The sequence below is a fragment of the Melanostigma gelatinosum genome (genome assembly GCF_949748355.1).
Source record: "Melanostigma gelatinosum genome assembly, chromosome: 2".
In the NCBI taxonomy this organism is placed as follows: domain Eukaryota; kingdom Metazoa; phylum Chordata; class Actinopteri; order Perciformes; family Zoarcidae; genus Melanostigma; species Melanostigma gelatinosum.
In genome coordinates, this window is record NC_136635.1 from 10,722,394 (window position 1) to 10,746,390 (window position 23,997).

Genomic DNA, 23,997 nt, shown 5'->3' on the forward strand with positions numbered 1-23,997 from the left:
TGATTTAATCACTTCAGTAGTTTCTCAGGGAGTTTACTCAAATCTTTGCAAGAACATTGTATCCCTGTAAAGTGCATCATTACAAGTTGGGTACATCATTACAATTATACCATCTTGACAACATTTTAAAAGGAAACAGTGTAAATTCCACCAGACTTTGACATTTTAACAAAAAAAAAGTTTGAAGTATTTCTTAAAATATTTCATGTGCAAATGTTGCATTTAATAATCTTCGAAAGACTGTTTTTTGGGAGCAACACATTCAATTTTTTGATTATTTTAACCTGAATTGGCAAGGAGCTCATAAAAACATGTACTTGGACAAATGGAAATGATTTGCTTCCATCTACATCTAGCTCATTGTGATTAATAACAGGTTTCGGTGCAGGCACATAACAAAAAATCAACAAATTACACAGATTCTTCTGTAGAATTTCTGATGATGAGGTTGTGTGTCCTCTACAAGGATTTTTTTCAAATCTGCCTAAATGATTGTAGCCTTCAATGAGATGCACTCTGTACCACATAACACTGTCTATCTTCAGACCCTGGATTTGGATCAGGACCTGATGCATTCAACCACACTTCAAATACAATAACAATATAAGTCTTAAGAGCAGATACATTCAAACAAAACACTTGATTGTTAGAAAACACGACCATCTAAGAACCCATTATGTAGAACATGAGCTCACATCTTAACAATTACTCAGTTTAAGTTGAACAAAGCCTATTTAATCTGTTATAAATGATTTCCCCTGTGCCACTTGCTTGGAGGCAAAACAGCTGCTGCAGAATAGCTGAAGATGAGATAATTTCCTGTGACACCAAGATTAAGACATGGCATGTCTGCAAGGACTCTATACTGTTCAATCATTAACATCCCCTGTATTTAGTGTTGGCACTGGGGATGCCAATGTGTGCCGGTGGCTGGGTTTCACTGGTCCCAGTTGGTTGTTATGGTCTACAGGTCATCACTGGTAAACTCAAGTCCCTTGGCGCTGTGGTTCTCCAGAGTCAAGCCATCATCCTCCTCATCATCCTCCAAGGTGACACACAAAAAAAGACATGTAAATGAAGGGACTTATCCTAACTGAGAGTTTCTCTGGCTTTAAATGTTACACATTTTTCTTGGCCATGTTTGTTGCATCTAGCTTTTTTACGATCACAAATCAATCATCAAAAAAGAACAATCATCAAACATGGGCGTCTGCGGTAAGGACCCAGCCTTGCCCTTGACTCATGGTGCACATTCTCTACCAGGTGAACTACTGGGGCGTCCAATCAGCACACATTTTGATTGTTGAAAAATATAGTTAAAATACTGAGTCAAAACCTTTGTCTGCAGAAGATTTGAGCGTTGTAAAACTTGAACACTACAGCCCTCCAAATGATGCTTTTTGAAACGTAATATTACAAATATATACGTATAATTCGGTACCTATTGTATTTTGTAGTCTTGTGCCTACCTGCCCAGGAACTGCAGGTGGAAAGTAGCTGACATTACATCAGTGGAATGTACCAAAGTAGATTTAGTCATTAGAGATAGATATTGTACTTTTTCGTCTCATCTGACAGCTGTTGTTTGTGTTAAGAGTCCGATTTAAAAAGAAAAATCTTTATGTCATGAACCTTTGTGGAGGGCCTGATTTCCCAGGTTGGAGACCACGAAACAAAATTATGGAATTGTATATTCAGTGGTTAAAACTCTCGTTGGGATTAATTATGAATCAATCTTCAAAACTTTTTTTAAATGTCATATTTTCAGTGTCATTCTCAATTGTCAGATGTTCATTGAATATTCTCAGTTTTCCATTCAATCAATTTTTCCCACAGCTTTTTTTCCATTAAGTTTCTTAGAATTAGCGAAACAGCGCCCCCTGGATTACAATGTGCGGTAAATATCGATGAGCTTGTGTGGTGACAGATGGTATTACACTGTTAGAGGCGATTGTGTCTACCGGCAGAAACTAACGCGGGTGAAGTTCACGTGCCTTAATTAGGAACTTCACGCCACTGGGAAACCGAGTGAGCGCCAAGACACGGGTGAATAATGTGAAGGGAGGCGACTGTCTGTGGCCTCTTTCGCCCCAATTAAAGTTTAGAAAATTAGCAAATTCGTTTAAATGAAACTGCAACTAAAGGTTACGCCGGAGTAAACAAAGACGAAGAAGTCGGAGCACATGGAAGGAAATACTTGTACACAATGTATCAGACAAGAAGTACAGCGAGGAAACACCTGGACACACAGCGGTCTTCTTCAAACACCGGCAGGTGAGTCAAACACGTCCTCTGAATGAACGTAACTTCACTGTTGTAACAGTTATACAGTTGTCTTGGCATATCGCTTGTAAAGGGTTGAGCTGTTTGTGTGCCATCATGCTCAAGGCTTCTGCAGTTTGACATCGTATAGGTGTCAAGTCCACTGTTTGACTGGGTGATTCGTGCCTGTCTGTAGCCCAGTGGTTCTCAAACTGTGGGGCGCGGTGGTATTACAGGTGCGGCGCAGGGGGAAATGCAGAATTTTTGAATAAAAATTCAACATGGACCATTTTGTTCCAATTTTGTTGGGGCGGTGGGGCATGAACATTTTTCTTGGCGCGACAGAAAATCAAGTGTGGAATCTCCTGCTGCTCAATTCATTAGTTGGCAGAATACCAGAATTTACCAATTCATGAAATATATATGCTGTAAAAGTCTAACCCTAACCCTTTATTTGCAACTAGATTAAAAGTGTTGCAATTCAGCCCATACAAGTGTTTTCCATCGATTAAACATGCGTTAATCATGTATATCACATCATTTTGTTGTCATAACACCATCCTCCCTTTGTAAAAACTGGAGAATGTGGTTTAGTGTGGTGTGTAATAATGTACATTTTGTACGTTATAAAGTAAAATGCATGTCTGGTGAACTTTAAAAGCAAAAAGAACGTTAGGCTAAAGTTATATGTATTATTAGCGCCCCCTTTACCAGCTGCAGCATTAAGGTGATGAAAACATTAATGCATCAATAATCCAATGATATTATTTTATATGGTACTCTGAAATGGGCCATTCTGCACAATACATACTTTTACTTTTGGTACTTTAAATATACTTTTTAAACTTTTACTTTTTGTCAAATTTAAATGCGGGACTTTTACGGCCATCACTCACCAGTCTCACGGAACAAATCAGTTCCATTTCATGTTTATCGATCCACGCTATTGGTATGGGTACAGTAAGCACTATGTCCATGTGAAGAGGGGCGCTGTGAAGCTCACACATGGAACCACGAGCCACTCTCACTCTGGGCCTTTCCAGGCACATTTCAAGCCCACCCGTTGAGAAGCGTTAAAATATTTTCGGTTCATTTTGAAATCTGCGCGTGTCAAATTAGACCGTCGCATTCTAATTTGTGTGCGTTTTGAGTGTGGTTACTTACATATTCTTTCAGTTTGTAGTCTTTCTCTGAGCTGCGATAGGACACCACATGGATCAGAGTGTAGACTCTGCAAACAGAGAGGCACAAAGATCAAACACACGTAGAAAGTATTGGAATAGGAATAATAGGAAATGGATGTACAGTAGTTCCAAGAAAAACAGCATTAATTCTAATTTTCCAGAAAGGCAGGTATCTATGAATAAGAAATGTCCTGCTCATGGTGCAGGAAAACATTTAATACCAGTTAATAGCTTTGGTATTTCTTTGCCACACAATCAAACCTCCAGTATCTGAAAGCTCGGACATTTTCAGGCTCAGATTGTGAGTGAGCTGCGAGGCTGTCAAATACAAGTCTGATATTACAGCCGCAAAAAAGTAAAAATGGAATATGAATGACAATGTAGTGGGTGTGCGGCACATACAGAAGTGTGTTTGTGTGTTTGTGTACCTGTGATATAACATGGCCAGAAACTGGATGATAAGAAGAATAGCAAAAGACAACAGGAACATCAAACTCACAGGCTCCACCTATCAACACAAAATGACAGTAATGGTGATTACTTTGAGCAGGAGTTACAGCAGTAGTGACACACATTCAAAAAGATGCATCAAGTATGTCTGTCTGTCTGTCTGTCCCAACCTGAAGGGGTATATCAGATAGAGTTCCGTTCGGAAAGTATTTCGGGATCTTGATGCTGAGGACATCAGTTCCAATGGCCTGCAGGAAGAAGGTAGCAACCACCCACAGCACGTTGATGATGAAATACAGGAACACAGCCTTTGGGAAGGAAGGAGAATTTCATGATACTTTGAAGTCTTCATACCAGTTATTAATAACATGTCAACAGTCAACATTAATAACAGTAAGCATATGCTTACTACCATTTGTACCCTTAAATGCCATTGGAACTATTTGTATCCTAAAACCTTTCAATCTAAATACTTCAGACCTGTTTCATATTGATAAACAGAAACATGTATCAATTGGCAGAAAGCTCGATACACATCATAACAATTAATCATGGCAGTGTTGCATACCACATGATAGTAATTCAGTCTGTTACTTCAGACTTGTTTGATTGGAGTGTTTGCATTAGAGCGAGTGACGGACTGATATCAGAGTTTCTGGCCCAAAGCTAGCGTGAGTGGGACTGTGGGAGTAATGGACACAATATGTTTGTTTTGTGGGTGGAACTGGTCCCCATCTGTAGATATGCACTTTTTAATGCTACAGCACAATTTTATAATTCATAGCAAATTATTGCATGGACCCCCCCCCCCTGGCAGAGTGACACACACATGCACAGTGTGCATGTTTGACATTAGAGAGAAGAACGTGAAGTTTCTACGTGTCTCTGTGAATCAACCCGATATCAAAATTATGATTTTATAACTTGTGTAGTCTGAGCCCAGCATAACAACGTCAGCTAATTCTAATTCCAGCGTGATATAAATCAGCTGTGGCGCTCGACGTATCATTATTACATATACTGTATGTCCACAAGACCAGAATTCATGGCACAAACAAAAAAAGCGACACATTTGCACAAACAATTAAAGATATCTGACCTTGTTGCGTAGTGACTTTAGTTCTCTGGTGACTTCCTCCAGATGTGCTTTGGTGTCAACAATAGGCTCCAAGTAGCGCTCAAGTAGCTTGTTCCAGAAGTCCTGCTCACCCTAGAAACACACACAAATATGTATTTACACACCTGACTTCATACCTGTGAGGTGTTTCTTCTCACAGAGCCAGGGGTTGAATCGGCGTCTTACCTCATCAAGTTTTTGCACTTGCGGGGCGGTGAGTGTTTTCTTGATCGCTGCGGTTACTCTTTTCTCCAGTTTCTCCATTTGACTGGTTCTGAGGATACGCCGAGACTGTGAGACACAGGAAGTCCATTAGTGATTCAGTGATCATCCATAATTCATCTTCTTCTTTTATTGTTTTTTTTAAGTTTACATTTCTGGCTTCATTATACAGTCCGAGATTGCGACAATATAGAAGCCGTGAAATGGAAGCATTTGAATGTGATATAATACAATTATACATTGTAATGAACAGTTAATGTGTTATTGTTATTACATGCTCTTCCAGGGCATATTCTAACTCCTCCAGCTGGCTTTCTGACAGAACATCTTCAGGCCCCACTCCACTTAGCTCTCCGTTAAGAGTGTCTGTTAACATTAAGACCAACTCCTCACACACGTCATCCTCATTTTTGTTACGGAGTGTGTATCTGTGGACAAAGAATCCACAAAAACAAAACTCTTATTCTACAATTGCAGTGGACACAAAGAAGTTTATTCATTTGTTTTCAGTTAAATTCAATGTTCACTTCGTGCAAACATTGCCACAGTCTTTGTGGACATTGTGACAAAAGCCTTTGTGATAAAGGACATACAAACATTGTACATTTCTCTCCTTAATGTTGATTATTTACCGTATTTGTTCCTGTAGATTTCTCTTCATGTTGGCATAAGTCAGCTTCTTCAAAAATTCTGCTTTCACCGGCATTACCCAGTCTACACACACACACACACACACACACACACACACACACACACACACACACACACACACACACACATTAACGTCATGATAGTATGCTATACATACTATGTTTTGCGTACATACAGAATACATACTATTTAGGAAATAAAATACACTGTGAAAGTGCTTCTCACCGCTGACGGGAAGCTCTGTTTCGTCTGGGTCAGCAATCATTAAGTCATCATCCTCCTCAACGTCATCTTCGTATACACTTGGTGATATGCTTTTTTTGTTGACACTGTCATCACTACACACAGGCACACACATATTTTTGTGAATGTTGAGTATTGATTCAATACAAGTGTGTATTTGCCTTTGTCACAAGTCAGCAGTATGTAGTGGTGAGTTTGTATGCATGGCAGTGTTAATAATCTCACGAGTGACAGCTGATTAACTGTATGGCAGTACAGGTTGCTGATGGCTGATTGACTGAAATATTTGGTGACGGAATAGATTATTGACAAACAATAGAAAAAGAGAAGAAAGAAAAGAGAAATGAATACCTGCTGTAGGAAACAGTGTCATTGCCTTTTCCTTCCATCCCATTGTGTTTGTCAGTTTGAGGGTTCTTAGTTCCCTTCACAGCTTTTTCTGTGTTTGTATCAACTTTGGCTTCAGGCTCCATCTGTTGAATCAATGAGTCCTGGTTGGTGATAGGAAGGGGAGGCGCTTGCTGTGCAGTCTGGCCTGTCACCTGTCGAAGCATCAGATTCTCTGTTTCCTGTGTTATCTGTAAAGCAACAGGATAGCATTAATACATCTGTCCTTCTATTCATGCCGTGGAAGTGTTGCCTGTGGCTGTTTGGGAACAGTACCTGTAACTTCATGTCCCAGCAGCAAAGTGTACAGTTTCTGTCACACAGCATGTTATGGTTCTTCTTCTTTTCTCCTTCTCCCCTGACAGACAAACAGAATGATAGACAGTGAGAACAGACATACTCTCATTAATATACAGACAGATACAGTGATTATTAAGAATGCAGATCAGCATAAATAAACTCCACTGATCTGTATTATGGATACGCGAGTCATTGGGCAACAATAGCCTGCTCCCACTATGACCCAAACCGGATAAGCAGCAGAAAATGAGTGGATGACTGGATGGATTTCATCATCATATTAAATTCTACATCATTGTAATGTTTTGTGTCTTGCTTTTTAAAATGAGATATTTTTCTTTGAGTGCACAAGTCGAGGTTAATTATCTTTGACGTAAACCCATATTTCCTTTTTTTCCCGTTTCATGTTTTTCATATTTCTGTGTTCTTCTCTATTAGCGTATGAATGCCAGATAAATGGAGGTTGATTGATGAAATTATTTCTGTATACATCTGTATATTTAGTATGTTGATATTCGGGGAGAATTCTTCCCTCTTTGGAGTTTGTAATATTTTGTAATATTGAATGAATTGATTACAGTCTCTATCATTGCAGCCTGTGCTACGAGCAGGAAATACTCCTTTGTCTACAACAGTGTTTTACATTCCTCCTGACAGTTGTCTTCACTGTCACAACTAACACCGTTAGTTCTGAAGTCACAAGTCAGGTAATCAGGTCGTCCGGTAGATTGGCTTTAGATCAACGGATGACTAGATTTGAAAGTTAGGGGGATTGCGGGCTGCTTGTCTTTGCTTAATATCATTGCAAATTAAGAATGAAGTAATCAGAAGATTGGTCCATTACTTGTTGGTTTCCCTTGTGCCCCATGTCACAATGTGCATGTTAACCAGTGAGTAGATGGTCAGTAGGAGGTATCCACTGGGGATACAGATGAAATACATCAGACCGTAGATGATCAATGCTGGAAGAGAAGACTACATAACATAACTGAACATAAAGCTGTTTACACAACAGGATATAACACAGCATAACACTGTTAACATCATAGTGAATAATGATCGTTACAAATGTGAGAATGATGATTAAAATAATATAACCATACACCATTCCTCTGGGTGTAGCATGGCTGTCACTGCATACATGATTGCCATTGCAACCAAAAACAAGCCAGTGGGGGTCAGGAAGGTGCCCTGAATCACCATGTCCCCTAAAAGCAGAACGAGACGTGTGTGTGTGAGAATTTAAGGGTTTTAAATCATTTACTCAATCATAATTTGAAAAAGAAGTACGAGGTCACAAAGAGTTTTTACCCACCGATGATGGAAAAGAAGGATGCAGTCATGAGGAACGCATACAGAATACTCATAATGGCAGCAATGGTTATCTGGGTATTAGACTTGGCTACAAAACAGACGATGACGTAGAACACAGGAGGAGCACTTGCGATGATGATGGAGTCTGTACCAGCGAGTTTGAAGACAAATTGGAAAGCACCTGGCAAGAAAAGACGGGGGGGGGGGGGGGACAACAGAGACGGGTAGATGGAAAATGAAAATGTAACCAAAAAAAACTGTCCGAGTAAAAGATTCTGATCATAAATGTTACTGTTCTGTGACGACATCGTCACAGTTCCCACGATCCATATTTACAAACCAACTAATCAGAATGACAAGAAATGACACACAATACACGAGTAGGCTAGCGTAACTCGTAACTTGTTTGAGGGCTGGGCAATATATCGAAATTATAGCGATATCGTCTCTTAGATTTTGGATATCGTAATATAGCACAAGTGTTGTCTTTTGATTTGCTTAGTCATTATATCACATTTCTGGTGATTATTTATCAAAAATCGTTTTGTGTAAATGTTTTGTGAAAGCATCAACAGTCAAACCCACAATATTTTCGTAATATCGCTATCAAGGTATTTGGTCAAACATATTGTAATATTTGATTTCCTCCATATCTCCCAGCCCTAACTTGCTATCTATGAACAACTACACTTCCAGAGCATAACATCAATAACATTATTTTCAGTTTTAAGTTCATATAAATGCAGAAAGACTGTGACCTAATTGATGCATATGATACGGGTAAAGAAATGGAGATGAGAGATGCAGGGACAGAGTGGGAGAAGAGAAGAACATGTTTGCTCCACTGCAGTCGTTTGACAACCCCCAAAAGGAAGGGCTTGTAGCGTATTAAAGTAAACCTGAACCTACCTGCTATCATGAGGGTCACAGAGGCTGGACCAAGGATAGAGGAACCAACGGTGAACATCTGGTAGTAGATGTAAAGCCTGGAGATGGACGAGTTTCTCTTCACCGTCTCTGGACCACTGAGATTTAAGTCCGAACAACAGAAAGTGTTATAACGATACAATGCACATGTCATAGTGTTATAGTAAATGGCTCATTATAGATGTATAGCCTGTAGATATCACTCTGCAACACGGGAACTAAATCAGGTGAGTTAGAAAGTGCTATGCTAAGGACGTGAACTCCACTTTAAATATTGATGATAATCCTAACAGCAGTAGTAATAGGTAACCCTAACCTGTGCAGAAGGTCCAGTGTATTAGCCAGTGTAGATGGTCCCCATCGTCTCCTCTGGTTGTAAAACTCTTTAAACTCTTGTGGTGAGTTGGTGTATGCATCTGATGCAGCGTTGTATTCGACACGCCACCCTTGTTGCAGTAACAAAGTACACAACCAGCGATCCTCCCCTAGACACACACACATGCACACGCGAGACACAGAAGAGAGATGGACGTGAACAGTCAAAAAATAATGTTAAAGAGACTAAATTCAGCGAGGTAAAAATGGTTGGTGCTCCTCCCAACCGACCTTGGTCATATTGCACATATTCCGAAGCTCTGGTTGCAGTAGTTGTGTATTTCTTCAATACATTGTCATCCATTAAGGATGATCCTCGAAACAGACTGAAACATCCTGGACTGCACAGCACGGAGCCAAACACGTGCTCTGATGTCTTCTGTAGCCAATGGCCCACTGCATACTCAAACTTCTGGTACCACACCATGGGACCTGGCAGGGCAGCAGGAAAGGAGATGGCCACAGAGATTCACAGAGACAAATTAATCATCAAATAAAAGAAGGAAATAAATGAGAGACAATCCTTCACAAATGCTCATTTCTTAGATGACTTCTTTGCACTCAGTCGGGTTGAGGGTTATGGAAGCTGGAGTCTATCTCAGCATAATGTCGTGTGTATACTTTACAACCCTACTCCTACCTTGAGACAAATTAGCTTCATATAACCCATCTTACTTCATTTTTGACTGTATGCGGAGGGAATTAAACCCAGAAAGCACCAGTGCTGGGATATTAATATGGGATTATATGATCATCTACCCTTTTTTTTTAGGGTAACACCTTTTGATTACTGCAACAAAAATAAGCTTTTACATGTAATAACTATACTATGTCAAGAAGTTCCCACTTGAAAAACCAAATCATGAAGTCCTGAATAATATTTGCAAGATACGAATGAAAAATACGCTGTTTAAATAATCCATCCCATGACTTTGTTATATTTGCCATTTAATGGCATGGATTTGGGTGGCTTTCCCCCCCACAACTGTTACAAATCCTGGCCAGCAGACACTTTGCTATGCCCCACTGTGTTGAATGGATCCAGTGTAAACTACAGTGGTTACTCAGCACTGGCTCCACGTTCCAGCTGCACAGGACAAGCAGCTTAAAGTAAAATCAAAGTACGATACCGTCTGCAAAAAAAGGTCATTACAATGTCTACTTACCCATTCCAGTAGGATGGATTCTACCGCATACTGCACCGACGGCTTTGTACATCCTCAACCTGTCAATGAAAATAGTCTTTTTAATCACTATGTTTAAAAAGGGTTTATATACAGTAATGACTGGGAAAAAACAATGGTTGACCTGTCTACAAGCAGAATCACAGCTTTAGGTTGGAAGTCTGTGTCTCCGTCCAGAGCCAGGATGTAGGTGTTCTCATCTGAGATGCACTTCCTCTTGTAGTCATTGTCGTGCTGAGGCAACAGATAAATCTCTCCATACATGGAGACCATGCTCTCTCTGCATGGGTTATTCTGGCGCTGGAATAAACACAGATATTTTACACATTGAAATATTTTATACGCATACTGTCAAAATAGTAAGATGTACACTTTTTACACAAAATAGAGAAGTCTTACTGTGATCTTCTGAGGGTTCTTGACGATGTAGCCCTTCCAGCCGAGTAGATAGTACATATACATGATCTGAAGGTCATAAACAGTAAGACCGGCTCTTAAAGACATAGGTGCAATTTAAATTGTGTATTTGTTCCCCAAAACCTTTAACACAGGTAACTTGTCAATTACTCATTTGGTTCATGATGGTAACATGAGGTAACATGATGAAATTGTGTTGAAAGGAGCCGTAATGCAAATAGACAAGACGGTATAGCTAATTACATCACAGAGAACGATTACGATTCTGATAATTGATTAAGTATTTCAGTAATTTGTCAAGAAAATAATTTCAAAATCTTTTGGGCTTCGGACAAAACAAGCAATTTGACAACAAACAAGACAATACTTTGGACTCTGGGAAAATGTGGTGCCCTTTGACCATTTCTTGACAACTGGTCACTGGTTTTGCTGATGTGGATTTAGGGTATGACAGCCATACAGTGTGTATGAGAAGTGAATAAATTACATTTTCTTAAATTGTGTCTGTTCTTCAGAGATTACTGGGCACTGAGCACTACATTAGAGGTCTCGGACATTTCTTTTAGTAATGCCCTCAGTCATTCCCATGCAGTTCTAACTGGGAACGAGCTGGTCCAAGTCTTTTACTGTTGGCCACCGGATAACGTCGAGTACCGTGACAACTTTAGGACAAAAACACCACGCCGACACCATACCTGGGACCATCTTTTCTTGTTCCTGATGAGAGTTTTGTCTTTTAGATGAATATAGAGCATGTTGCCTTCTGGCATGACAAACATCAGCCTGCCACCGTAGGGGGTTTCAAAGATCGACACATTATCGGGTTCTTTGTTGGTAAACACCCTGGATGGATGGATGGATAGAAGGATGGTTAGGAAGATGGATAGATGGATGGATGCACAGATGGATACATTTAAAAATAGAGAGTATCAATAGATCAATGGATAATCTCACCTATAAACCTCTATGACAACATGGATCAAGTCAGTGACGTAGGAGTTAACCAGCCTCTTTCCTGTGTCCTTTTCAGTCATGTAGGCATCATCTACATAAATGTGACACTCAAAGTCAAAACAGTCCTTATGGTTCTCCTTTGGATCACCTCGGTAGCGGTCCAGCCTGAAACAACAACAACAAACAACCTTATCAATACTGCAAAAGCCGATTTACTCAAGTGGCTACTTCTGTTGTACAAAGTGTACTGATACACCTCGGAGTACACTTCTGCATCACTGCAGCGAGGTGAGAAGTTCAACCGGTGGAGGTGAATAAAAACAAGTTTTAGTTGCTGTTCACTAGCTCTTTAAAGGGCTGTGAGACAGGAATGAAACCCATGTTGTGTATTTGATACCTGGTGTCTGCGGTGACAGTGTCTCTAACCTGAACTTAGAGGTGAGAATTTTAAGCATTTCTTCATAGGTCTCATGCCACATGGTGGCACAAAGATAGATCACACAGTTCTGCATATCGTCGTGGCTGTGAGGGAGAGAAGAGGGGAGAAGGGAAGGGAGAGGAGAGGTTTTCAACAGAAGCTTTAAACATTTCATGTTGTGACCATGCACATCGCTCAACAGTCTGTTGATTCTAAATCATCATCACAACAATGTCTGTGTGCATCATCACACAGAGATATCAAAATCTCCAAAAGTATGCTTCAGAAGCTAATCTACTCATGAAGACATACTTTAAATTCATTATGCCGTGGGATAAGGGATATCTGTACTTATACTGCATCCGCACACAATTATCACCCTCATATGATGTTTGATTTACCTGCTTAAAATATGACCACAATAAAATAAAAATAAAAATAAGCAGAGAAACCCTCTCACCTCTCTTGGTTTTGGGCTCGTGCCACCTTCATCTTGGTGTTGAGCAGCAGCGACAGGTCGATGAAAGCAGATTCATAGAGTCGACGAACAAAGAGCTGGGAGGTTCTCTCGATACGCTGGACCTGAGACACGGTGAACCATAGAGGCATTGAGCTCCACGTCTTTCTGCTTCACATTAATATAAGAAGTAAATTGTGCCGTGTAATGTTGGAATGTAGCTTTAGATGACATGGATGCTTGAAACTAACTCAGGACTCATTGACTCACTGCTATCTCGCCATGCAGATAGGTGCCTACATTTTGTGCTGCTAGAACTCGTAAAATAGTGGTTCCAATGAACACTGTTCTTTGGCTCATCAAGGTTAACATTGACATTTGTTCTGCGGAGAGATGTTGCTGCTGACTTTGGTCAAATATATTTTTTCAATGCTGTAAGCAACACAAAGGAAATTCCATTCACCGCCGTCGTTTCGAGGCGGCAGGTGAAATCTGTCAGAAAGACGGATGTCTCTTCGTCATTTGGGTGAACTGACTCTTTAAGGAGCTTATCCTGAATGAAGGGTATGGACGTCTGTGTGTGTGTGTGTGTGTGCGTGTGTGTGTGTGTGTGTTTGTATCGATACCTTGATCTTCCACACATAGTAGGTACACGCGACGAAGCCCGACCACATACACACTCCCTCCAGTGCCAGCATTCCAAAAGGCCATTGCAAGTAGTAGCTGTCAATCAAATAGTCCATAATTATTTTGGGAAAAATATACATAGATTGAATGTGTGTATAGATTGCTGTACATATGTTACTTTGCATGATAGGTCATTTCAGGACATCGCTTAAACACACGAACGTACCTGTTGAGTGACGTTCGACAAATGCTTCTTGTGATTTCCAGTACAACCACAGGGGTTGTGTTCTTATGACTCAAGTAGGGCAAGCTTTCACAAAACTCTGCAATGGAAAGCTTAACGTTTTAGGAAATTGGTAATAAGTGAAATTATGTTTCTTACTCTTATCACACACAGCTTTAAGGGAAGTATGCATTTCACAACATGACTATAGGAAGGCACATGTTTCAACATTCTGATGCATGACTAAAATAATTCAATTAAACTAACGTCACACAAAAGTACATTTAAGCGGAGCGCAATCAATTCTCAAAGTGTTGGAAGGATAAACACACCTGTGATGCTCCCGTGCTCTGCTCCGTCCAAAGTCTTCGCCTGTGTTATGAAAAGTATCAGTGCCAACAGCAGCACTGCAGGTCCTGTGCAACATACCGGCAGCGCAAAGCTCATCCTGACTGCATGAATCTTACAGGCCACCACCCCGAACCAGTGGCAGGCCGCTGAGCAGAAGGCCTGAGACAGGAAGTAAAGGAATAGAAATTCTATTTTTCAATGTAGCAGGTTACTTTAGATTACACTTGTAAATGAGTGCCAGTAAGATCTGATTCTGATTTCCGATTGAGTTAAACCTGAAGGAATTATTAAGAATCAACGGGGGACATATTAGTCGATCTTAAAAGTTGTAAAGTCCTTTGTCTAGATTAGAACAGGAAATGAATGTAAAGGATACATATTATATCAGGAGGCCGTTCAGAGACGAACGGGTCAAATCAAGTTAGAAATAACAGGCGATTAGAAGAGTGTGTCCCTTCACCAAAGCAGTGTCAGAGATTGTGCACCTGCTTTTATCAGATGTTGAAATTGATATGCATTTTTGTCTGCTGCACTGGTCCGTCAGTATTGTATACATTTCTTCTTTCAAAAGTTTAAACCTCTAAATATTGCATGAGCTCAAACACGTTTTTTCTTTTTACGGTTACACTTTTCTTAAATTTGACTTGTGCAAAACCTTCATTCGATGTAGAAAAAAGACATGTGACCATTTAGCACCTAAAGACGAGCTGCAGATCTTTAAAGTGGAAAGATCCCAAAGGGACACATGACTCACATAGTCCATGTATACCTATAGCGCCCATCTGTTTGTTTTGCTGTCTTCCTCCCACTTACCTGTAAGAAGAACATCACCAGTCCTATTTGCACCAATTCCCAGTCCTCACCCTGCAGGTTAAAGTCTGACCAGATGATGGACTTCACAATCAGCACATGGTAGAACAGGTATACCGCTCCTGCAACAGAACACGCGCTATCACTGATGTAAAAGAGACAATCTCATAAAACTACATATAAGTATGTTTTAATATAGCCTACATAAGTACAATATGAAAGAGCACTGTGTGTTCTGATAGGTACACATGAAATAGAGTGAATTTGAAATTTGATTTGAAATTCAAGTAAGCGTAAGAAAATGATCTGTTGTATAGAAAGGGATAGAAGTGTTTTGTTGAGGAGAATAGACGGCATCGCCCGACAACATTGAAAAACAAGTGAAGACTTCATCACAGCTGGAGAACTTCCTCTGCAAACCATCTGCACCTCTAACAGAAATCTGTTTGTTTGAGTGAGATGATGAGAAAACTCGGCAACACACAGTGATGTTGTTATTCATGATACAATTCAAGAGCATCCTCTTGATCCAGACATTGATGGCAGATAATTACCTATCACCATTACCCTCAGAATGCTGCTGATGACAAACACAAAGTCCCTGAAACCATCCAATTCTGACAGTGTTTCCTGCAGGGAGAAAGACAGAGATGAGAAAAGCCTCCCTGATCATGTCAACAACACTGTTTATCAATATGCACGAGAAACGGCACAAAACAGAAGCTCTATCAGAACACGTGGGGACATACCTGCCACAGCTGGCCAGGTGGGCAGTACAATTACACAAAATGACAGTTACAACAATTAAAATAAGATTTTATGTTGAAGCCTCGATGTCAGTGGGGAATTTCAGCTTATTAAATAACTAAATTGCAGTCTGCAGTGGAGTTAATGTCAGGGGTGAATTCTAGTTTGTTGGCTGATTTAAATTAATAAATAAAAAAAGTTTAAAGGTCGGTGCAGTGAAGATCAACAGAAGCACATAATAGAACAACATTATACCTGCATGCGATTAGTAGCTTGCAGCGGGTTTTCCCACCAGCAGAGGGAGACAAGGAGTGACGAGAAAATTCCAATTCCAATGTAGATATAGCACTCGTCACCCTGCAGATCCACGTATGATGATACACGGACGTAGTAGTCAACTCCCAGGAGGCAGTAACCTGTTGGTTAGTGAGTGAAGTAATTAAGCTGTTAGTTTGTAGCTCTGATTCTCAATCATGCAAGCAAATGAACCCTTCACTAAGCCTTGCCCCCGCTGCGACACCGTCAAGCTGCCAGAGCCACCATGGAACACAACACTCACTGTCACTGACTGCACTCCCTGAATGAGTAGAAGTGTTTTGGAAAAACTGAAAACCAATTTCAGAGAGAAGCAGACTGAATGGTCTACAATCTGCTTTTTAAGGATATATTCAGAATGTCAAACAGATTCAGCAGCGAAAAACAGAAAGTCAGCAGCCTGCAGATCACAGCAAATGGTCTTCTGTTTCCATCGCCAGTTACTACGTAAAGCAGTGTCGGCCTTTATTCCTCGAACTATTACAATGTGAAAGCAGCATACATTCATTGTACCTTCAGTAGCTTGTGTAGCAAAATATCAAACAAATATCATGTTTAAAAAAAGAGGCAGGCAGACAGAGTGTTGGGTTTAGAAAGCAAACATGAAGAGAGAGTTACCAGCAACTGTGAGGATGAGGGAGCAGATTGGGAACAGGATTTTCCATCTTTCTTTCTGTAGTCTGTATACTATCTGCAGAATGGCAGAAATAATGCAGACTCCTCCGCTGATGAAGAGGTTAGTCAACACATCAAACTGAGGCATTACAACTAGCACCAGGATAGAAGTGCCAAGAGACACCAGAGACTCGATGGCACAGATCTGGAAAGGACACAAAAGCACACATCATTACCTTCACATATTTAAAGTATTTTTAGGGGCTATCTGGTGGTGAAAATGTCAAGATATAGATTGACATGCATCATTTTTGAAAATCATCATAATCAGGAAATCAAACTCTCGGCCACCTAGAGTTATTGAATGTGTTAATAGTGGCAATGAGGGACTTGTTTGTTTCCTGCATGCAGTGAGTTTTGAAAACCACAAGAAGCGTCAATCTCAATGTGCACAAACTGACCTTTGAGTTTATAAAAGTTGTGTATCGCGGCGTTCAATATTAAGTTCAGCTAAATATTCGACAGTGTGGATCCATTCTAAAGTATTCCCTGAATTGTCTTCCTCATAAAGATTAATAATCTCAACAGCCGAGCACAGCCATAAATAATGAATGCAAACAAATATTGCTGCAATAGCCTTGTAATATTGTTTACCATGTAAGATTGTAAACAAAGATTTATGATATACATTTTTCCACCATCTTATTCATTGTAATTACAACCAAAGCAGAATGTATAATAGATGAATATGCTTTAGAAATACGTACAAATGCCATGGTCTTCATGTTGGGTTGTACAAAGCTCTTGAAGGCACACCTCCACAGTGATTTCAGGAACACCAGGAAGTTTGGGCAGACCAGGCAGAACACCAGCATCAGCATGTAGAACTGTTTCTCCTTTGGGCTGCGCAGGGAGGTCGGACTGGACATGGTTGACAACACCAAGAGAGAGCCCTGGTTGAGCACAGACCAAGTGAGTGTTAAAGAAGAGCTGAGACACAATAGCAGAAGTAAAGCAACAATATGTTGTGTGTCATGTACTAGTTTTATTAATGAATGTTCATCTTTCTTTTTATTTCGAGTGAGATTGTAGAGAAACCCTAAAAACCTTTGTAACAGTAAAGTGCTGTGTGTAGCAGTACTTCCATTCTGTAAATATAGAGACGATAACCTGTAGAAACCACTTCCTGATTACCTTTATGGGACACCGCCTTCATTTATTGCACTCGCACCAATAAGGAAGTTCATCAGGTTGAACAATAATCAATTTGAAGACAGGCATCATTTAGACCAACAGCATATATTCAAATGAAGTTTTAATTCATATAACATCAACCTTTTCCACCTGCCAAAATATTAAACACAGAATGAGCTGCAAACACTGCTGCCAGCAAGAGCTGTATATACAACAAGCATTTGAATAATCGCATAATGCATATGCAACAATAGTACCTACAGAAACTCAAATGAAGAAATCCCAAAGATTTGATGGACAAGTGATCAAATCCAATCAATTCAGAGCACTCTCATGCTTATCTTCAGTATGCTAAATAAATGCTTCATGTAATACATCACATTGCAGATAGAGACATCGACCATGAAAATAGAACAATGTATTTGAAAGGCTTTCTTGCTGAGGCCAGAAAAGATCAGACGGTGGTTGAACCTAATAGTGAGAAGGCATACATGTACATTTTTCAGAGTCTGTTTGTGAAAGAAACATCCTTTTAGACTCTCATCAAAGAAGATTGTAACGATTCTAGCTCGAGGCTTCACATTTAGTGCCAGGGACTCTACGGTGATGCTTCTTTCTCACGATGAAGAGATGAATAACCGTTAACAGACAGACAGACAGATTATCCTACCTTAGAAATGATGGCGCTGGTCAAGACGGCTAAACCAACGATGGCAGCCACCAGGTACTGGGCGAGCTGGAACCATCTTCTCTTACTTTCCTTCTCAGCTCCGATTGGGTTGAGCTGGAATGGATCCCACGTATCCCTGAGACACACATGACAACACATTCGTTACGGCTATCTCATGGATTAAGGCCACAATCCATCCCAAGTCACTTGACAAAGATGGTAGAACACCAGTGGGGAACCATTGAATTACAAACCGATGCTGGACTTTGAAACATGTTTTAATTACAGAGAAAACAGAATGCTGTGTAACCTGAATGTGCTTGTGTCGTGCCCTAAAGCTGGAGGTCACGATGTCAAAAAGTAAAGTGACTGTAAAGATGCGGCAATGAAGAAGGGTTTGACAAGTCATAAACAAGATGAACGCGTTGACCTGTCACAAGGAAGCTATTGAGACAAAATAAAGATGTTTATTATCGTACAATGATGACAATTCAGACGATTTTGCTATCTGTCATGATCAGGGTGTGTGTGAGTTGGACGCTGGTTATGTCTTCAGATGGACCTCTGTGCCTTCCCTCACTGCTGCCCGATTAGTGCCAAGTGCAGAATAATTGTCAGGGTGTGGTTTGTTTTCCTGGAATTGATAACGCTTCGTGATCTTTGCCATAACAACTATCAGAAATGCCAGCGAGTCCACAGCCACGCAGAAAGTCTGTTTGGGAGATGAGGATGACGCACTCTCTTCTTTCATGGGCTACAGAAATAAGTAGTCACTACATATCAATCATCAGTAGCCATGAAAAGCTGCTGATTGTAGAAGATAAAAAAATAAACTTTCAGCTGTCGCAAAATTACAATTAAGTGTTGTTCTGTGTTTTGTATTCTGGGCCAGTACACATCTCAGAACAGCATATTGGTTCAACTTGCCTACGTTTGAATTGTTAACCCTCTGGTGATCTTGCAACACACTTATATAACTCATCACAGTTACATAACACTGAATGCAGTCATTCACTGGTGTTCTCAGACTTCAGGTATCTCTTCACACATATTATTTGCTTCTTTGAACTTCAGAGTTTTTAAAATCATTGTTTGTTGATGAGAATATAAGTGGATTTCCTTTGAAACGTACTCATTATATAGAGGATAGCAGAACATAAATTAAGTCTATTTAAAAAAACAGAAACAACCCTGATTGTTTTGACCTGAGACACCAACATGCAGAATGTGATTAAAACTGTGCTGCGTATTTAACGTTTTAAATGGAGCAGCGTTCCCCTAACAGCACTCAGTATCTGTGGGGATGATATCAGCCACAGCTATAAAGAGAAGCTCAGCAGTGCACAGGGGAAATGAACTGTTTCCTCAAACTGTAATTTATACCAAATAGAAACCTGCTAATACAATACGTTATGATATATCAACTTAACGATAATATCCATCACCAATATCTCGCTGACTATTGACCTCCTGGCAATGACTCAGATGTCGATAGATCTTGATGGTGTGCCTGCAGAGAGGACGTGGACTGGCTGAATGCTGTGTTGAACGCATTTCTCTCTCAATCAGTCCGACTAACACGGACAATCACACAACCGTTGAGCGTGACGGCCTGATGAACTTTCCTCCGGTAGCTTTGTTCGTGAGAGGATTCCCTGCGCTGTCCTCACTCAAATAAGGAAATGAGTTTGTGCAGTACCTTTTCTGATATTAGTCTGACTGAGATATTCAGACATTAAGTGAGGTTCATCTTAAATGACTTATGAGTTTTCACCAAATTTGATGACAGGATACAGCTTCTTTGATGTGGTGTTTTAAAGTTGTGATCTATTAGTTATAGCCGGTTAGGGCTAGCTTTAGCTATTTTAATCATTCAACTATTGTAATAATCGATTCATAAGTTAAGTTATGAATCAAACGAGTATACAAAACATTCCCTTGATCCAACTCTTTCTTTGTTTTCAGTGATCTCTACAATGTCTGAAGACAACTCCTACACAGACAGCTGCGCACACCACAAACGCGTAGTAGTTCTACTGTAGTACTACTTTCTAACTCATTTGGTCTGTGCATTAGTTTGCTAAGTAACCACTTGTAGCATATAGTCAGCACACCCTCTTGTATGTGGATGCGGACATTTTGGTTGAACTACTTTTTGTGTCGGCCCAGGTTGCTTCCAGTATTAATCCGAATGCAAGAAAGAATACAAATGTTATTGTGACCCCCAAAGAAGAAGATGGATTTCTGCTGCCTAAAAAGAAAATGTCTGCAAGACACGTTATTTCCCCCCAATTACATATATATCTGATCAGCTAAATATTCAACTTTGGTAGCTGGGCTCAGTGTGCTGCTGACCACATATACACATACATACATATGTGTTTAACTTCAATTCATGATCCCCTGTAAATAAAACAGAAATTAAGCTTTCAAAGAGCGACACACCGGTGGGTTAGTCTTTACCTGTGCCTTCCCTCTCTTTTCTTTCCTCTGAATTGGAGTTCCTCCATCTTGCGCGTCTACTCCACTCCTTATGACGGCCGCTGTAGAATCTGTTTCAAAGAGGAAAAATATTCAAACAGGAAGTTTTTTTTTCCCGATGGATTACCGACAGTATAATATGAAACATTAACACGGCAAATAACAGAATAAATAGATTAAAAGACAATATATTTTCTTTAAATCATGGTCAGCATTGATCATTTGAATCACGTTTACATAAGAAAACTGAAGATATCTACCTTGATATATTCTTCCGTTAGATCTTTATCCGCAGGTCTTCAGCAATCCACCCTGAGCTGCATTTCTTCTCACTCACTCTCGGCTCACAAAATGTCCTCCAAGCTTAAATATCAGCAACTTTCTAACCACAGGAAACAGGTTCCATTCAAAGTGTTTTGAATGAAACCTGTTGAAAGGTTTGAAAAGTTTCTATATGTCAAGTGCACTGAAAAGCAACTGTGTCAAAGTCCTTTGTCGGTCTGCATCTGTTTATCACTACCTTAAGGAGGAGACACCCGTATCAGTCAGGTCCTGCCCCCCCAGGTGTGTGCGTGTGTGTTCTGATGATCATACTTTATGAAAGTTATGCAAACCAGAAAGTGCGTGTGCAGGTTTGACAGATATTGAAAGGTAACCATGGGCATAAGATACCGTAACCACCCAACATGAGTAATGTACGTGATTTATGTGTGTGTGTGTGTGTGTGTGTGTGTGTGTGTGTGTGTCAGTGTGTGTGGCGTGACCAATCAAAGTTTATCACTGATGTTTTTATGGGTGTCAATAAAACGGTACAAGGGTCATTTACACTGAAACACACATACAGACGTGGATGCCAGACTCCTCCAGTCTCTCTCTCCCTCTCTCTCTCTCTCTCTCTCTCTCTCTCTCTCTCTCTCTCGCTCTCTCTCTCTCTCTCTCTCGCTCTCTCTCTCGCTCTCTCGCTCTCTCTCTCGCTCTCTCTCTCGCTCTCTCTCTCGCTCTCTCTCGCTCTCTCTCTCTCTCTCTCTCTCTCTCGCTCTCTCTCTCGCTCGCTCTCGCTCTCTCTCTCTCTCTCTCTCTCTCTCGCTCTCTCTCTCTCGCTCTCTCTCTCTCTCTCTCTCTCTCTCTCGCTCTCTCTCTCTCTCTCTCTCTCGCTCTCTCTCTCTCGCTCTCTCTCTCGCTCTCTCGCTCTCTCTCTCTCTCTCAATTGTTTTCAGAGTATCGATCTACAAATTGATTAGGAATTCACACAATACACAAAAACAGTAATATTAGCAATAACACTACTTTATCAAGATAATTACGAATCAGATTGGGTTGCTGCTTTAGTATTGATCATGTTTTGATATCTGAGTCATGTTGTGGATGATCAGATGGAGTTATGATGGTAGCAGTCGCCCAATTGCAGATTCAGCTTGAGCAAAACCTTTGCCTATTGTGTTCAAATCAGGCCCATAGGAGTTTACAAGGCCTTTCTCCATGTCCTTGGTCATGGTGCCACAGCACTTAAAAGAATAAAGTTCATAATTCTCAAAATTCTGACCCTTTGCTTTTTTATTAACAGCAATACTTTCAATACTTTCAATACTTAAGTACATTTAATATCAGAAAATTACTTTTGATACTGAAGTACTTTTGTGCTCCCGGGAGCAGTCACCCGGCACCCCGGCTGCTCGGGGGCTGCAGGGAGACGGCTAGCAGGAGCCACGTCTGCCCGGCAGTCCGCACCGGCTACGCCCGCAGTCACCAGCGTCTTAGCTTCCATGGTGCGGATTTTGATTTGATTTGATTTATTTGTATAAAACAATGTAAATACATGTATAAATATAAAAATACAAATAATACAAATAAATACATTAAAAAATACAGGGTGACACAAAAAAGCGAAAAACACTTGTTTCCATTGTGGCCCACAGAAGGGAAAAAACACAGACAAACATGACGACTTTTTAAATTAAAAAGAAATTTAAAAAATGATACTAATAATAAATAAATTGGTTGTTATCTTGACGGGCCATTTCATGGTAAAAAAATTGCTTAACCCTGATTTTAAAAACCGGTTTAGAATCGCTGGCCTTGATGTGACTAGGGAGGCTGTTCCACAGCTTTGCACCCGTGAACTCAAAAGAAGTAGATCCGAAGGTCTTTACATGTGGAATGACGAAGGACAAGGTGCTGGACCTAGTATTGTGGTAGGAAGAATTTAGTTTAAATGAACCTGATAAATATTCAGGGGCCTGGTTATTGACAATATTGAACATATGGTTGAGTTTGAGTTGTTGAACTCTAAGATTCATGGGCAGCATATTGACCTGTCTGAATTGAGTAGGACCTATGTGTGTCCTAGGATGAGCATTAAGGAGGAAACGTATGATTTTGTTCTGCATAATCTGTAACCTCGCCTGATTTGTCTTGGTCAGGCCAGAGTACCAAGAAGAGCTGGCATAGTCCATATGACACTGGATTAAAGCTGATGTGAGTAGCCTTTTTGTTTGAAGATCTAAATGTTTGGCCTGCCTATATAGGAATTTCAATTTTGCACTAGATTTGCTGATAACTTTATCCGCTATGTGATCACCCGATAAGGTCTGATCTAGCTCCAGACCAATGTATTTAACACAGGATTTACTGCTGATAACAGTACCAGCACAGGCTACATCGATAGTGTCATTAACCAGGAGTCGTCTTTTGGATCCGAACAAGATCGATTCAGTCTTTCCTAAGTGGAGAGACAGTTTGTTGTCTATCAACCATTCTCTCACCGACTCAAGTTGAGAGGACAGGGTTTGCTGTATTTCTGCTACATTTTTGCCAGCTACCAACAAAGCAGAATCATCAGCATACAACAGCAGCTTGCAGTTAACTGCTGAGGGCATATCATTGACATATATGAGAAATAGAAGGGGACCCAGGATTGACCCCTGGGGAACCCCGCATGTAACTATAGCTGGAGTAGACAGGGTGCCCCCTACATCTACTACCTGCAGCCTTCCATCAAGGTAGGATTTGAACCAGGCTATGGTTGGTTCATTAAATCCTAAGGCTTCTAATTTGAGTAGGAGAATTTTGTGATCCACAGTATCAAAGGCTTTTTGTAGATCT

The 23,997-nt window shown here is 40.4% G+C and overlaps 1 protein-coding gene across 1 annotated transcript; it reads right to left on the reverse strand.

The window, feature by feature from the left end:
• Positions 1–964: 964 nt before the first annotated feature.
• On the reverse strand, positions 965–20,924 carry chs1 (chitin synthase 1; the record flags this gene model as incomplete). The annotated part of the gene is made up of 34 exons (XM_079286175.1): positions 965–1,042; positions 3,427–3,493; positions 3,875–3,954; positions 4,067–4,204; positions 4,996–5,106; positions 5,200–5,304; positions 5,510–5,663; positions 5,868–5,949; positions 6,112–6,224; positions 6,481–6,707; positions 6,793–6,874; positions 7,661–7,778; positions 7,920–8,024; positions 8,132–8,311; positions 9,040–9,155; positions 9,374–9,542; positions 9,664–9,864; positions 10,599–10,657; positions 10,741–10,916; positions 11,016–11,081; positions 11,729–11,876; positions 11,988–12,152; positions 12,414–12,509; positions 12,866–12,987; positions 13,489–13,585; positions 13,716–13,812; positions 14,045–14,222; positions 14,877–14,995; positions 15,428–15,503; positions 15,876–16,036; positions 16,554–16,755; positions 17,318–17,503; positions 18,415–18,550; positions 20,878–20,924. The coding sequence occupies 34 exons, from the start codon at positions 20,922–20,924 to the stop codon at positions 965–967; spliced, it is 4,257 nt and encodes a 1,418-aa protein (XP_079142301.1).
• Positions 20,925–23,997: the final 3,073 nt, after the last annotated feature.